This window comes from Pezoporus wallicus, unplaced genomic scaffold, assembly GCF_028554395.1.
Source record: "Pezoporus wallicus isolate ANWC-B61680 ecotype Strahan unplaced genomic scaffold, APGP_CSIRO_Pwel_v1 contig_8341, whole genome shotgun sequence".
Classification (NCBI taxonomy): Eukaryota; Metazoa; Chordata; class Aves; order Psittaciformes; family Psittacidae; genus Pezoporus; species Pezoporus wallicus.
This window is the reverse complement of record NW_026638083.1, coordinates 1,240,096-1,256,096: the sequence shown is the minus strand read 5'-3', so window position 1 is coordinate 1,256,096 and position 16,001 is coordinate 1,240,096. Positions and strand designations below refer to the sequence as shown.

At 39.4% G+C, this 16,001-nt stretch overlaps 1 protein-coding gene across 7 annotated transcripts in view; it reads right to left on the bottom strand.

Annotated features, from left to right (window-relative positions):
- TTLL11 (tubulin tyrosine ligase like 11) overlaps positions 1-16,001 on the bottom strand; it is a 47,008-nt gene that overhangs the window by 10,046 nt on the left and 20,961 nt on the right. For 5 of the 7 annotated variants that reach the window (XR_008972132.1, XM_057409062.1, XM_057409060.1 and 2 more), the window contains one exon: positions 8,095-8,199. The exons of the other annotated variants lie outside the window; for them this stretch is intronic. Coding sequence is in view for 4 of the 5 variants with exons in the window: in XM_057409062.1 (XP_057265045.1) it covers positions 8,095-8,199 (105 nt within the window). In the remaining variant the exon portion in view is untranslated. The remainder of the gene's footprint in view (positions 1-8,094; positions 8,200-16,001) is intronic. 7 annotated transcript variants of the gene reach the window in all.

The window sequence follows — 16,001 nt, the reverse complement described above, 5'->3', positions numbered from 1 at the left end:
AAATACATTAATCCATTGCCACGCTGCATCCCCTTTAGTATGGAATACTTCAAAGTTATACCTTGAACTTCTAGTGAGAGGTATGTTGAAAACAAATGTATGGCAAGTGCAAGACAAAGCAAAAAAGAAGTGAGAATTGCAAGGAAAGCAATAAAGTTTTAATTAGTATGAACTAAACTGTGATGTCTGATTTCTAAAAGACATTTTTGGACCCAAGTTTTAAACCCTGCTTAAACCTGGCTCTGAACTCATTCACACCTCCAGATGTCACCTTCAAATGGCAGGGGATCACCATTCACTGCAGCAACTCCCAAATGTGACCACACACAAGACCACTTGACACAGACCTGAGGTTGGAAACATCTCCCTGCACCAAATGACAGCTCCAAGCTTATTTAGATGCTGAATGTTAGCAGCCATTGGAACAGTTCTTTGTAAAAAGCATCCACACTTATGTTCAGTGGTGTTGAATATCTATAAATGCTATCACTTTTGAGCTAAAAGGCTCTAAAAAGTCTTTAAAGAATAAATGCAGATCTTGAGTAGTGCTGTGATAATGTTCATCTTTGCTGTAGATAGCAAGGAAAAGAATGTTATTTCTTTCACTAGTTAAGTAAAGCTTAAAGCAATACATTATTAGTTCTGGGGGTTTCTCATGTAAGATTGGATGGTGTTTCACTGCTGTCAAGTACCCTCTGGCTACCAAAATTGAGACTACATAAAGCCAAGAAACAATAAGTATGCAGGCTTCTATTTTTAATCTCAAAAGGTCTGTTTCTTAATTTAAAAATTCAAATCTTCAGCCAGTTGAACTAGACCCTGACCAAATGTGAAACCTTGTACTCAGGAGGAGAGGAGGTTGTGTTCTTTGTAATGTAACTCTCATTTTAATGACGCCTGGAAGCCCCAAGCCCTTTCTCATTCTAAATTCCAGAGTGTTTTGGATTGTACATTATTCATTCATCATTAATGTTTTCAGTTTAATAAAATACAAAGCTTTGCTTTAAAAGGTGCAAGTAGAGCTGAGGAAATTTCACCACATTTCATTTCTTACAGAAAATGCTGAAGAGACTCCTAAAGGGATCAGCTTCAGATAAATTAATTATAGCCCCAGTGCTCTTTGGTGCGGGTGCTGCCCGAGGCACGAGGCTGGAGTGTTGACTTTGGGGATCAGCATCTCTCACCACAGTCTTCATCTGCAAATCTGTCCTTCCTCCACAGATCCATACCTCTTTCATGGAATGGTTTGTGTTGGAAGGCACCTTAAAGCTCATCCAGCTCCAACCCCTGCCATGGACAAGGACCCCTTCCACTAGTGCAGGGTGCTCCAAGCCCCTGTGTCCAACCTGGCCTTGAGCACTGCCAGGAATGGGGAAGCCACAGCTTCTCTGGGCACCCTGTGCCAGTGCCTCAACACCCTCCTGAGGAAGTGCAATCAATAGTTTAAACAAACGGAGCTTCAGCCTTTCATTTTTCAACCCACCCTCAAAAGAAATGTGAAATGGCCATGAAGAGAACACCCAAACCACTAACAAGTACTCTGGACACATTAGTGATGGGAGCCACAAAAGCCTCTTGTCTCCCTGACTGAATGGACACAATTCCAAATGGACACAATGGACACAAGTCAAATTATTAAGCAGGACTGGGTATGTATAAGGATAAGAGAAAATTGTGTTTGTAGGAAAAAAAACATGTATTATGGTGAAAGAAAAATTATTGTTGAATGTAAGAAAGCAGAGGCTCTAAATTATCACCGAGAACTTCCTTTTTCCCTTTGTATGGAGAAAAGTCTACAGCTGCCTTTAAGGTCACAGATAAAAACTCAAAACCAGCATCCCATTTCAAGCTTTTACTGAAATAGCTTTTAAAAACATGTTTCTTATTAGAAAGGTGTTTTAAAAATAAAACCATGCACGCTACTGCAAGCCTCATTCCTTTCCACTCATATACTGGGAAAGTCTATAAAATATTTAAATCAGAACAAGAAAAATGTAATTCAATCTGTATTGCCAAATCTTGTACTTCCATTAAGTAAAAAAAGAGAATGTACTCTTTAATCTGCTTTTATAGGTTATTGCTTTTACCAAGTTCAATGGTTTGTTTTCATTCTTTAGCCTAGCCCCTACCCTCAAGAATTCCTGAAGTTTAATTTCCTAAAGCACACATAATTTAATCATGATCTGGACTAAAGTGAAAACTACCTTCTGCAATTTTAAGAGAACTACCTCCTTCCAAAGCAAACCTACACAAGAGCTTGTTCCTATCTGTAAAGCGAATTGATAGACTTGCCTATTCTGCAGACTCACCTTAACTGCAAGCACTTACACTGACTATACTCCGACTGTAATTCTCCACTGCTACCAGAGACACTACTTCAATAAAAGTTTATTTCCTGTAGATCTATGGGCACACATATATGCACCAAATCTCTACGTGGTCTCAACACGACTCATTAAGGAAAGCTGCTTAGCTCAGGGATATTACAGCCAGACTCAGGATCTATAAAACCAGGATTTGACTGTGAGCTGCACATTTTTGCAAGGGAACAGTGCACATCCTATTTTTTGCCCTAGTGCTGGCTGAATTATGCTCACTTGCAATGCACCATTACATTTTCTGCTGTGTTTCACTGCCATCTGCCATCGCCACACCATAAGGGTGAAGCGGATGACAACTCCCCAAGGGTCATGCAGTCCAAGGCCACTATGAGCACCGGCAGTACAGCTACGAGAAGCAGAAATATAGCTCAAGGTCCAGCAACAAGGAAAAAGCAAGGGGGATTTTCACCTCCCTTTCTACCATTAACTCACTGGAATATAGAAAAAGAGTTCACCTTTTTGTAATGTTACCTGTCAGATTCAGAGCTGCTGAAACCTCCTATGCATATTTACCATCCAGTTCCTCCTCACTCCAGAAAGTGACTTCCAACGCACATCTTATTTACTGTCTTAGTCAAGGTTTCACCTTGAGAGTTTGGGTACAACACCCAGGGCTCTCCCTGAACACCTTGCAAAATGTCTATGGACAGTGCAGCTGTGGGGAAGGGATCAGAAAATCCAAACCTCCAGCAAGAGACTCTTGCACTGGTCCCCTCCATTACCTCCTCTCTCAGGGGATTCCCTACAGGCACAGGCAGGAGAAGCAAGCTGAGCCCCACACTTCAGAGCTGCTCCTTAGAATTAATTGTTTTGACTGACACAGCTGAGTCAGGCTAAATGAATGAAAGGTCAAACATAAGGTAATGCTTCTGTTGCTGTACAGAATAAAAGCAAAGCTTCATTTACATACTAATGTCTGACCCCGATACATTAATTTCTCTCATTCTGCAGCTCATGACAGATCTCTCTTTAGAAATGATCAACTGTGGAGAAAATATTAACTGCATCTTTAAAAAAGAATTTAAATTTTAATAAAGCTTATGGAAATGACATCTAAGACTACTTATCTTTTATACATGATTACTAATTTATTAATGTTTCCTCCATCTATGGTTTATCCCTTTCATTCTGACCAGCCTTAATCTTTATGCAAATACAAGTTGCTGAGGGACAAACAAATCTGCAACTACTAATTAAAGGCTTCAGAATACACAGCATTTTGTCTACTTGTATATAAAAGTTACCTGCCAAGTTCAGAGTAGAATTGGGTAAGAATTGCAATATTCATATTTTTAGGAAAGCTCACGTGGTGCAATCTAGGGCATTGCTAGAAGTATGAATTAAGCAATTGTGGTATCAGCTGACAACTGCTTACCTAATAAAAGAAAATATTATGTTCTGGGTTCTGAAGCTATAATTATTCCCTCAGCTGAGCCTCTATTCTCAAAGCAAGAACTATGTTAACATAGTTAAAAACAGAGAATAATTTGCATGACAAATCTATCTATCCACCCATTTATCACCACAGTTTACAGACCTCCCAAGAAACAGGTATGTCTTTGTTACTGGGGTGTGGAGGTATGAAATATGTTTGTGTGCTCAGTCATGGAAATAAATCATTTAGGAAACTAAATCAAAGCCAGAGCAGTGGCTCTGCATTATCAACCATTCATGAATTTTCTCTTACGAACTAATCCCATTGCTTTTATTAACGCACAGAGACTTCCAGCCCTCACAGTACGTGACAACAAGAAGTGCCATAGTTTAACAGCGTCTTGTGTGAATAACCAGCATCTTTTGTTTTGTCCTGGCCACTTGTGAGTTTCATTAAAGAAACAGAATATTCATCTCCTCTTCGCCCTCTGGCAAAGTAAAAACCATCAACAGGCATTTCCTCCTTTCAAAATAATAATGAAGTCACGCAAAGATAAAAGTATTAAAGGAAGATTAGACCCCAGAGACTAAGGAGATTTTGGAAGTTAGGTTAGAAACATTATTGCTCTTCCACATAGTTTATTCAACATTTGGAGAATGCTCTGAGGTAGTCAAAGCAACCACAGTAGAGTCCATATTTCAAAGAGCAGAATCCATCGCATTAGAAATAAGGACTGATAATCACCATGTTGTTGGCAGACAACCATCATACAAAACAGCTTGAAAACACAGCAGCTGCCCTGTCTCCTGGAAGCAGTTAGAATTTCCATCTCTCTCCAAGAAAAAAGAATCCATATCTCAAGTAATTAAATCACATCACTTAGATTTTAACCTTACTGTGAGCACGACCATGCCTAACTTTGCATGCACTTTCAAGGCTTAACGTTGCACTCTAGAAGGGTGAAAGAAATGGAGCCCATTAAGGTTGTCTGTGAGCTGACAAACACACTTTAGGTGACTCTGAGGACAAATTAAGAAGGTACTCCATCGCCTTGCCATTTGCTTAACAAAAGCAAAATAATTTATCAGATTCCTGAAGAAGTTAAATCCAAGCCCCTGCAGCCTGTCATCTACAATCCCAGCAGCTCTCATGCCCAGCCATCTGCTCATTGCAGCCTTTCCATTTGCCATCCCAGGAGTATTATTTGTTTACTGCATATCATACTCTAAGCTCCACAGACATCAGTCCTCTTTCAGAGAAGGATGGTTCACTGCTTCTTCAGAGTGGGTGGGTTTCTTATAAAAATAAACACTTCTCATGAAAGATTAAATAGCTTTTGAAAGAAAACAGAAGACTGTGCAAGTCTGACACCTTAACACATCGCTAATGAATGTTTGCAAGATGTTGAAACGTTGTGTGGATCCACACCAGGGACACGAAGTGATGGATGAGAATACTTCTGAAGTTTTCAGATCATATGCAGAGGAGACTAGAGCCACCCTTCAAACTCAGAACCTTAGACAAGCTCATGTGCTGCCCTACACATTTTGCTTGGGAAGAAATGAAATTTGTATGAGGTAATGTCCAACAGCCACACAAGCCATGACAATTACTGCAGTTATCAACAAGTACTATTCAAAGACTAACACCTCCCTTTCAAAGGAGTGGTACAGAGCTTTCCTGGCTGAATCATCATGGATCGGAGGAGGTTCTAGAAGCACTTAGGTTTTCAACAAATCAGAAGTCAGAAAGGCCGTGTTAATTCCCTTGTATTTTAAACTAAAGCTCAATCCAATAAACCATTTCAAACCTCATAACCAAAACTGAAAGTGCTCAACAGTGATACTGTGATTAAATAGTTTCATTAAACTCCTGCCTTACTAGGTGATGACTGGAATCAGTGCAGCAGCACACCACAGAGAGAAGGGACATCCTTTAGAGATACAAAGCAGATACTGCACACGTGGGATGAACATCCAACTGCATGTAACAGTTGCACTTGAGCTCTGGTTTTATTTCTATAGAGCTCCCTAATACATAGTTTAAATCACTGAAGAAATGCATTTGAGGAATCTCAGATGCAAACTGCTGAAAAAAAGTTATTTCCTAGTTATTAATTGAGATTCTTTATTTCCAACTTTCTAAGAATAATGGTAGTATCAGTCTGCATCAGCTAAAGATTTATTACTTTCAATGTAACAGAAGCAGTGAATGCTCATGCTATTACCTGTCATCTAGTCTGAGTGCTGCAGAAATACAGCATTACTACAATGAAATAATGGATAAGCAAGGCAAAACCTGCATCGAAAGACTGTTCCACTGTAGCAAAGAATTACCATAAAACAAAGATCATTATGTATTGTCCCCAATACTTTACTTTTTGTGGAGGTAGCTTTTATTATTCCTAGTAGATTTATTTGTGTTCACTATTTGCTTTTAAGGTACTTATGTGCCTCATTATTCCTCCAGAGTTTCCTTTGTTTCTTTAGAAAAGTGTGCCCTAAAAATAGTAATAGAGGATACTGCCAAGGCAAACCAGTTGTAAAGCCTGATGATGTATTGAAACCAACTTTAGACCACCAAGTGCCTTACAGCAGAAGAGAAAAAAACCTGAATCCCATGGAATTTCTTCCCCTGTGGAAATGATTCTTAGAAAGCAGTCGTGATTATGGTAGGATAGAAAAGGAGCTTTACCCAGTCATCCAACAGACTAGGAAGCAGCAGTGCAATTGCTTTCTATCAGCAGTAATCCTCCTATTAAAGCAGGTGAATTCCACACACACAAAATAACACTACTGGTGATTATGCTCCTGTTAAGTCATGTGGCTTTATGCTTTCCTTCTGTGGCAACTGGGTGCTAGGCAGATTTAAGGCTCTCATTTTTCAGAGACTAGAGACCAATTATTACTTAAAAATAAGCCAATCATCTCTCCTGCTAAAAGATGACTGGCAGCAGAAGTTAAATTATAGAGAACATCACTGCCCCCAATACATTCATTTCTGTCACTCTGTCACTGTAAGAATTTACAGCAGATAATCTCTTTGAAGGGGGATCAAGTCATAGAAAGTACAAGCCTAGTTTTAAATAGAACTTTAATTTTAATGAAAGCTTCAGGGAATGATGTTTATGCTGCTTATCTTTCATACCTGGTGATTAAGTTAATTTATACTTAATGGAAGAGGATATTTCTAATCCCCAGACAGGCTCAACATCTGTCTGTGACTATGTTTTTGGAAGCCTTAAGCTGCTTGTGATTGATGTAATAAAACCAGGATCCTGCAGAACTAACACCTGAAGGATATCTGTAAGAGGGGAAATGTTGGTTTTTTTTTCCTGCTCAATGCCTGTGCTTAACTCAAACCAGAATTCCAAGCCCTTCATTTTGCTGTCCCTTTAAAACATGCTTTGCACTCCCTTGCCAATAGCATGTGAGTACAAACAGGGGAATAAGCAAACAGTTCTCAGACATGGTTATGATCTAATATTCATACTCATTATGTGCAGTATCTGACAACACAGAACTTTCTGATGGCCTGAAGCTAATGAGAATAATAAAGCTCCTGCAAAAAGCAGAGCAATGATCTCCATTTTTCCTTCATTTCTCATTCATTTCCATTTAGGACCAAATGTTACCAAAATAAATGCCTGCATTTACCCTATAGTTACAGCAGGGAAAAAAAGTCTTGAAGAGTAAAACATCTTGCCAGGAAAAGAGATCATTGTCAACCCTATGCCGACAAATCACAGTATTTCTGTACAAGGCAAGAAAACACACAGCAAAAAATGGTATTTCCAGCTGCTATGTATATCCATGTTATTTTAAGGGCATACTCTTCCAGGGAGGAAAGCAGCTACCAGAGATTATTACAAAGCAGTCCAGGAATACTATCACACACTGGAAAAATCCACGGAAGTTCCAAGCAACGCAGAATGGAGGGAGGAAAACCTAGAATGTGAACAGAAGTCAAGTGGCAAAAGAAAAACAAAAGTGCTTCATCTAAAACTGTTTCTGAAAAGGGGTAAGTCTCCCTAGAACAACTTGCATTTACACATTAACCAATAATATCGGAAACATGTTAAAGCAGTGCAGTAATATTTAAACTCCAATACTGTATCAAGCATCTTGTAAGAATGTCTGACACGCATCATTATTATTTTCTCAGGCCTAAAACCCCCTTGTTATATTAAAAATACCCTCAAAAACCTTATTACTGCTCTATCTTTACATTAAATTGTGAGTATAAATTATAGATGTTTCTCTGCAGTAAAGCAGCAGAACACTTTGAGCACGAGCAGCACAAGCTGGACCCATTCCATGGCTCTGGTCTCTGACATACTTGTTCCGCAGCCGTTGACTGGGTCCATCCTGGCACAGGTCACTGCCCTGATGGCCGGGGAACAGGCAGCACAGACAGTTGCTCAGGCAAGGCAAGGCTCCAGATCTAGAACAGCGAACACACATGTAATGTAGCACCACACTGACTCACGTACAAAGAATGGAACAGCGAATGCCCTTAAACACAGAATCACAAGAAATCACAGTGAAGTTCACTTTCACAAATCAGGAACACGCATTTAAACTGTGGCACTTTCATCTAAGGAACAAGTCCAGTTAAGTGTCCATGTGGAAAAGTTAATAGGAAATTCTTGCATTTCCCTAGTCTATCTGGTTTTATCTTAAGTAATCTATTGTATTTATGTATCTCTGTCTTCGACTGCCGTGGTCCCTTAGGTTGATTTTGCTTCTCCCTCCTCCTGGTTCCCTTCTAAGGATTGTCACACAACTTACATGTATAGGACATACTTGTTAAGGAATTAGCAAGCCTCTAATCCTTCTTGCTTTGGTATTTTCTTGAGAAGGTATTTTCTCCTACATCACATTTTGATATCCCACCTCAGGATTTATTTGAGTAAAGAAAAATCTAGGGAGTCTTCATTTTACTCCAAAGGATGAAAAAGAATTGAGATCTCAGCAATTTCAGCTGCACCCAAAAATCAGCAAAAGCAAATCTGTAATGTAATGAAAAGGATCTTTTCTGTCTCCCTCCACGTATCTTAACAGCTTTACTCAAAGCCTTCTAGAAATAAGAGGGCTTTTTCAAATCAGAGGAAATTCAATTAATCTCAGAATTGAGCTGCCCTTTTTCTGCATTCTCCTCAAACCATATATCCAAGCCAGTGAAACCTGCAGGCTGAGACACACGTTGCAGTCAATGAAAGGTACCATTAGTTACTTCAGCCTTTTCAGTAAGAAAAGAATGGATTGTGTTTCGTTCAAACTAACTGTTCCAAACTTGGGCTTTCATGTTCCAATGCAGCGAATTAATGGTTTGCATCAAATGGAAATACAGAAATGAACAGTGTTATTTCTTATAATGACATGGGGTAATTATATCATTCAATCTGCTCTGTAACTCACAGCTGTACCAACACTGACAACTGTTTGCTCCAAGTTCTCCCATTCTGAACCCTGACATCTCAATACACTGCAAAAACATAACTCTTAGAAGGCATTTGCATGTATGAATTTTCCACTGGTGTTAAGGGATATAATCCATGCATTAGCATTCATTTATTCCATTTTACTGTTACCTTAATAAAACACTGTTATGTGGCCCAGGAGCCCCACTCCACAGGAATTTGTTTCTTCTATTAGGAAGGTGATGTACTTTAGTATGCCCTTGGCTGATCGATTCGTTATAACATCTTCCTGCTTACATAAAATCTTAGTTTTTTAAAATCACTTTGTTCGTGGGTTGTGCCATCCCTGAGAGAACATAAAGCACACACTGCAGCTCAGCAGCTACATGAGGAACTTACAGATATTAACTGGAAACCAAGACAAAGTATTCAAGGCTCACCCCACAGATTTCATGCTGTCAAAGCTATCACAGTCGGTCGTAGTTTTAGGTACACGTAAGGTACAGATTGTAAAGATGGCAAGGAGACAGGTAAGACATGAGACATTTTTATACTAGGTACAAATACACACATAGGCATGCTGCATATACAGACATATATACAAATATGCATTAGGCATACTACCATTTATCTTTATATTAAATACCTGCACACATATTCTATGAAAACTATCTGCTGGGAAGCAATTTAGTATCAGGAGGATTACAGAAAACTGGAAGTTCCTGAAGTTCACATTATAAACCAACTGGAAAAATTAATTTAAAAGTGGAGTTGCATGGAGCTCTTGGAGCGAGTCCAGAGGAAGCCACGGAGATGCTGCGAGGGCTGGAGCAGCTCTGCTCTGGAGCCAGCCTGAGAGAGCTGGGCTGGGTCAACCTGGAGAAGAGAAGGGTCCTTAAGAGGAGGCCTTAGAGCAGCTCCAGTGCCTAAAGGGGCTACAAGAAACCTGGAGAGGGGCTTTGGACAAGGGCCTGTAGGACAGGACAGAGGGGAATGGCTTTAACCTGCCAGAGGGGAGACTGAGATGAGCTCTTAGGAAGTTCTTCCCTGTGAAGGTGGTGCTACTACTCCTGCAGTAAGTCAAGATATCACCCGAAAGACTAGATTATGTTAGCAAGCTACAGGGTGAGCAGAGGTGAAGATTATTTTGCTGATAGCAGAAACTCAGCTCTAATGATTAGCATATTGAAGTGTCAGGCAAAAAAACAATTTGCACTCCAGCCTAACTACTAATCACCTTCCCTGTATGAACATGCAAATTCAGTGAACCCACTTGGACAGAGAAGGCTCACACATATGCTGCCCCTGCCCTATACTTTAAGACAGAGAGAAAAAAGGCAGCTTTAACTTCAAATCACAAGAGCTTTCCTGTACTGAAAACAAAGGAGGAAATTATAGCACATGCAAATAAAGCAGATAGAGTACTATCTCTTAAGAATGTACTTTAAAAATAACTAAGCAGTTTTCTCAACAAAGGAGACAACTGCTCATTTCTCTCCTCCTCTTTGCACTAGACAAGCTGAGATTAATGCAGTCAAGCAGAGGAAGAGGGGAGATGGCATTTGTAGAATGTGTACAGAAAACAGAATAAACTTCTTTCCCTATATGAGGAACAAATTAGGTTTCAATCAAAACGATTTTATAAGAAGAAAGTTGTTTCCTTATGTAGAGTATTGCTGGACAGCCTGGTTTCCAGTTAGACAGCACATTACACCATGTCCTCCTCTGCCCTGTACTCTCTTCAGTGGATTCACTAGGCACAAATACATTTGTTTAGCTTTTACTACACGGCAGGTTTTCAGCTCAAGAGTTAGTTCAGATTAACACCCTTTGACAACATGTACTGCACTTGCAGAGCTGGATGGATGCCTGGATTACTGAGGCAGAGAAGCCCAAAACAACCTGAGACAAGTACTGAAAATTAGCTGGAAATTAAGCCCTTGTCCAACACAAAAACACAAACCTTTTTCAGGCTGAAGAGATGTCAGCCTTAAAAAGTACATACAAGAAGCCCTGAATAGTGGAAATAACATCTAAGAACATCAAGGACTTTTCTACCATATCACTTTTGCAAGCCAGTTTACCTGTGAGGTAAAAGGAAAAGGTGAATGGCCGTAACAACTACAGTAATTTCATCTTCTCTTAAGTATTTTATGAATAAGGTGAAAATTGCTATTTGTTTTATATCCTATCCAACGTAACTTGAGCAAGTTTCTGACCGTGCTTAATGTGAGTTTTCACTGGTTTCAGCTGAAGCTTGCCATCAGCAATGGCTGGATACAGCCAGCATCTGTAGGCAGCAAATCTCCCAGGGATGCTTTGAAGTATTCCTGAGTTCATGTGTAAAGAAAAACAAAACCAAACCAACACAACACAAAAGAAGCTTACTCAGAATTCAGTCAAAGGAGGAGCACACACCGAAGGAGCTCCAACATTTATGCTGTCAGATACAGAAGGAGGCTTGATCAGCTGCCACTGCCGCAAAGCCTTTGTATTGCAGCTCGGTGAAGCCTCTCGCCCCAGTCATTGCTGCTGGCTACGAGGGATGCAAAATACAGCATGCCTTACAGCAGACTCTGTTACCAGTCAGACTCACTTACAATCTCTATTAAATAACTGAATTCAAAGATGTATTTAGACTCACTGCCTGCACATTCATTTTTATGCCATTTGGAAGGAGACTAAGCAGCCACCCCACTTTATTCCTGACCTCCCTTCTCCTAGAGCAAACCTTGAAGATTACAGCAACTTTTGTGGCTGCGTTACAAAGACTTGAGGAAAAGGACGTATTCTGATAAAACCTTCCTTGTTGCTGGACTTTATCACAAAGGTTTTCATTTAATAATCCTAAGAAAAAAAAAAAAAAACAGCAAGACTTCTTAATGATCAACACAGGTATTCACATAGTATTACATTCTAAGAGATGAAATTGCTACCGCACGCTTTTATATATTAGGATGTTTGGAAAGTTCAGATTTTATGGAAACGCTCTTGACAGGTCACATTCCTCAGTTTATTTCCAATCCTTCCTCTATTGCTGACTAGAATTCGTAAAGAGCAGAAAGAAAGAGATGCCAATAGAAGTGTAATTAGATCAACTGCATCTCAAAACATGGCAATTCAAGCCTAATTGGACAAACTAGTCTCCTTTGGCAATGTGGTAACATAACACCAGTTACTGCAAAAGCAACGGCTGCTTTGGACCAATTCATTTCACAGGGCTGAAAATGAAACCTTTAAAAATTATTCAGCCCATATCAATTAACACTTTTAAATAACCTGGTCCCGTCATCAACTTGCTTGCGGAGTACATTGTAAGCACTTCCAGCTGTCCCTTAATATGGGTCATTTCAAGAGATGCAAAATAAGACTGAATTCACTCTTTATGTGGAAGTTAAAATACAGCCTTTACATTCAAAATGTTGGTGCTTGGAATACAATACACGAGCAAACACAGACCATCCTGCAGAACTGGACTGTGAGTAACAAAAGGGGATAACTGTACATTAATCTGCTGTTGAGCATGGAGTCACTTAGTGCCATGTTTGTGTGCATCCCAATGTTATCCCGTGAGTTCTCCATTTTATTAGCAAAGGACTGTAAAAATGAGAAGATGAAAACAACACCAAAGAATGACGCTACGAAAAATCACTTTTAAAATCCTAACATCCCAAATATTTAAAGAGCACACCATGCACCATATGTATCCCATGTTGTATAGGAAATGCAATGGCTCTACACACTGTATGGGAGAAAGCAAAAGATAAAGAGCTCAACAATGACAATCAGGTTGGCAAAAGGTGAAGAACGCTTTGCAAACCTTAGCAATCACCAGGAATATTTACTGAAGAACACAGAATCAGACCTAGAGTCTTCCAGAGAAGAAAACTGAAGCTTTTCTGTAGTATTTTTATACATCAACAATACATAAACTGACCCCATACACTACTAACAGGCCATACCCTGAATGCTATTAGCTTAGAAAGACTGGCAGTGCATGGGAGAAGCAAGACATCATCCTCTTTTCACAGAATGAAAATTGTAACAGGAGGAACATATTTTGTCTAAAGGTCACTGAGTAAAACTGGCTGAATCAGGAACAGAAATTGCATCTTTTATGTCCTAGTCCAGAGGTATTTCCACAAAACCAACTTCCCCTGTAATGGTTTGATAAACGTTGAAGTGTATTACTGAATTCCTGCTGCATTTATGCTAGGGATATGGTGCTAGCTATTTTTGAAGAAACATTATTATTGCTCATGTATTTATGCATTAGTAGTCGATTAAAACATTCCAGATTACAAGCTACTTATAAACTAAAAGATCTGACCTTTCTATCAGCAGATTTTGTTTTCCATGTTAGGACTGCAGCCACAGCATATTCAAATTATTTGCTACTGTTCTGCACCCTGTATTCTATTTTCTGTTGTATTAAACACTCTTGTGGCACTCTCCTCTAAGTGGCTCTTAAAACCAACATAGATCTGGTCTGTGAGTCAAGCACTACCACATCCTTCCTTTCCCTTCATGGAGGGACATCCCACGTTGTAGTTGGTAGATCTTCCAGCTGGGCCTGACTAATCAATACAAGTAAGGTTAAAAGCTCTGAAGGATGAAGCAGATAATTGGAAAAGCAAGAACAGAGAGCAAAGATCAATGCACCTGTACCATTTGCTTCACAGAACTGAACAGAGTAGCTGAAGCTAGTTCTTCTTGAGCAGGATGAGAAATAGCAGTAGAAATAAATACTCTCCAACTACAGAAAAACAAACATTTCAATAAACTGAACTGGAGTTACATTGACAAACATCACATTTAAAAGTCTCCCTCACATGTCTAACTCATCAAAAGCCGCATGGGCTAATGTAACAGACAAAAATTGATTCTAAAGTTGGCAGACTGCCTGATGAAGGAATAAACCAAAAAGCCCTCTAGGAAAGAGAAAGGGTCTAATTCAATGTGCTTTCAAAAGGCTCTGGCAGAATGATCCTGAATATGAATGCTGGGTCATTTTGACTGATGGAGAAAAAAATTGTGTCAGCCTCCAAAAGGAACCACAGCAGAAAGATCAATCTCAAGAAAGCCACATATATGAGTTTATACACTCTCAGGCAGAAATAAGGCTTGGAATGAAGAGGTGGTGCTTGAGAAGCATTTGAATAGCTGAAAACCTGACCAGACTTCCAAGTGAGAGCAAAGGGATACAGGAATCAACCTAAAGCTCTAGCAGTCAGCTCATAAAGTCAATTAGCAAATGGAAACCAAAATACTCATACTACCACAGCCAGGTTTAGTGCACACTTATTTTTATAAGCACTAAACAGCCTCTATAATGCAAAAAGCACCGACAACCCTGAGAAATGAATCCCTGTGGAATATAGTACAGTTACGCACAGAAGCGGAAACTAAGATACATTACAACATTATTTTCTGATCAGCAATAGCTGCAACAGCAGTGTTCTCCCGTTCAGTCTCTCCATGCATTTGTGCACTGAATTTCTGACCCTCTTAAACAACCCCTGTCACACAATCATAACCTTAGAATATGTATAGTGAGATAAACACAGCAATCAATGGCAAGAATGACTTTATCATCATCAAAATCTAGGATAATCATACACTCGAGACATCTTTGCAAAGTGTATTTTCCTATTTCCATTAAACATGACACAAACATCCGGGGAGGTTATGAAATTGAATAAAAAAATCTCTGGAAACTAAACGGAATACAGCTGCACAGGTTACTTCCTAACTTTTTTCCCCTTCTTTAAGAGGGGAACCCTAACCTCAACCTTTAAGAAAGTATAGAATTGCTTCTCAATAGCAAGAAATGAAGAATCCACATGGTAGAAAAAAAGGAACCATCTTGTTTTGTGCAAGAAAAGAGTAAGATCTCTTGGGAAGCAAACTCTACAAACCCTTGACTGGAACTTCTTCCTAACTACATAACACTTGGAGATAAAGAGTCAAACTGACATACATTAATATTTACAGGGTGCTCTCTGAACAGAGTGACATTCACCACTGTTTGGCTGCTGATCTTGCAAAACTTTGAGAGACACCACATTGGGGTTCTTCCTGCTCAGAGAATGAGTTAATCACACTCAACATTTGCGAGAGCCAGACTCCACAGAAGAGAATTGTACCTGACATATATTTAACAGAAGGAAAAAATAATCAGAATATCATAAATTTCAAGGCTGACTTCAAATAGAGAAGTGATCTGTACAGCGAATAGCACCCAAGGAAAGATAAGCAATGAAACGGAATGCCGTAACAGGTAATAAACCAAAAGCACTCAGTTTTGTGGGCACAATGACTTGATTGGGTTTGTAATAGCCATAGATTAAATTACATTTCATTTCCAAAGTGTTTCAATTCTTTCTTCTGTCAATGGCTATTTCAGTGCTGAATAAAAGTCATTCTATCACTTAGAGGGCTGCAGCTTCTTCATCTCTAGCAAGTAAAAAGCAGATTTTATTCCATGAGCAACTCATATTTCTAATGACAAGCATGTCACAATACTACACTTTCTTTGTCAAAAGAAAGAAATGCTTACTTTCTGTCTTGAAATATGTAAGAAACTGGGCATGTGAACGCAAGAGATCACACTGGGACACAGAACAAACAACAGCAGCACAAATACAAAGAAGTCTCTTACAATGCTAATTAATCCAGCGATAAATAAACTCTGGCGCAAACATTCCTCACAGGAAAGCAGGTCATTAGCATTGATGAGATGATATAAATGATCTTCCTAAGACATTTAGAGCAGACCTGCTCCAAATGATACTCACGCCTTGCGATTATACCACCAGTCAAA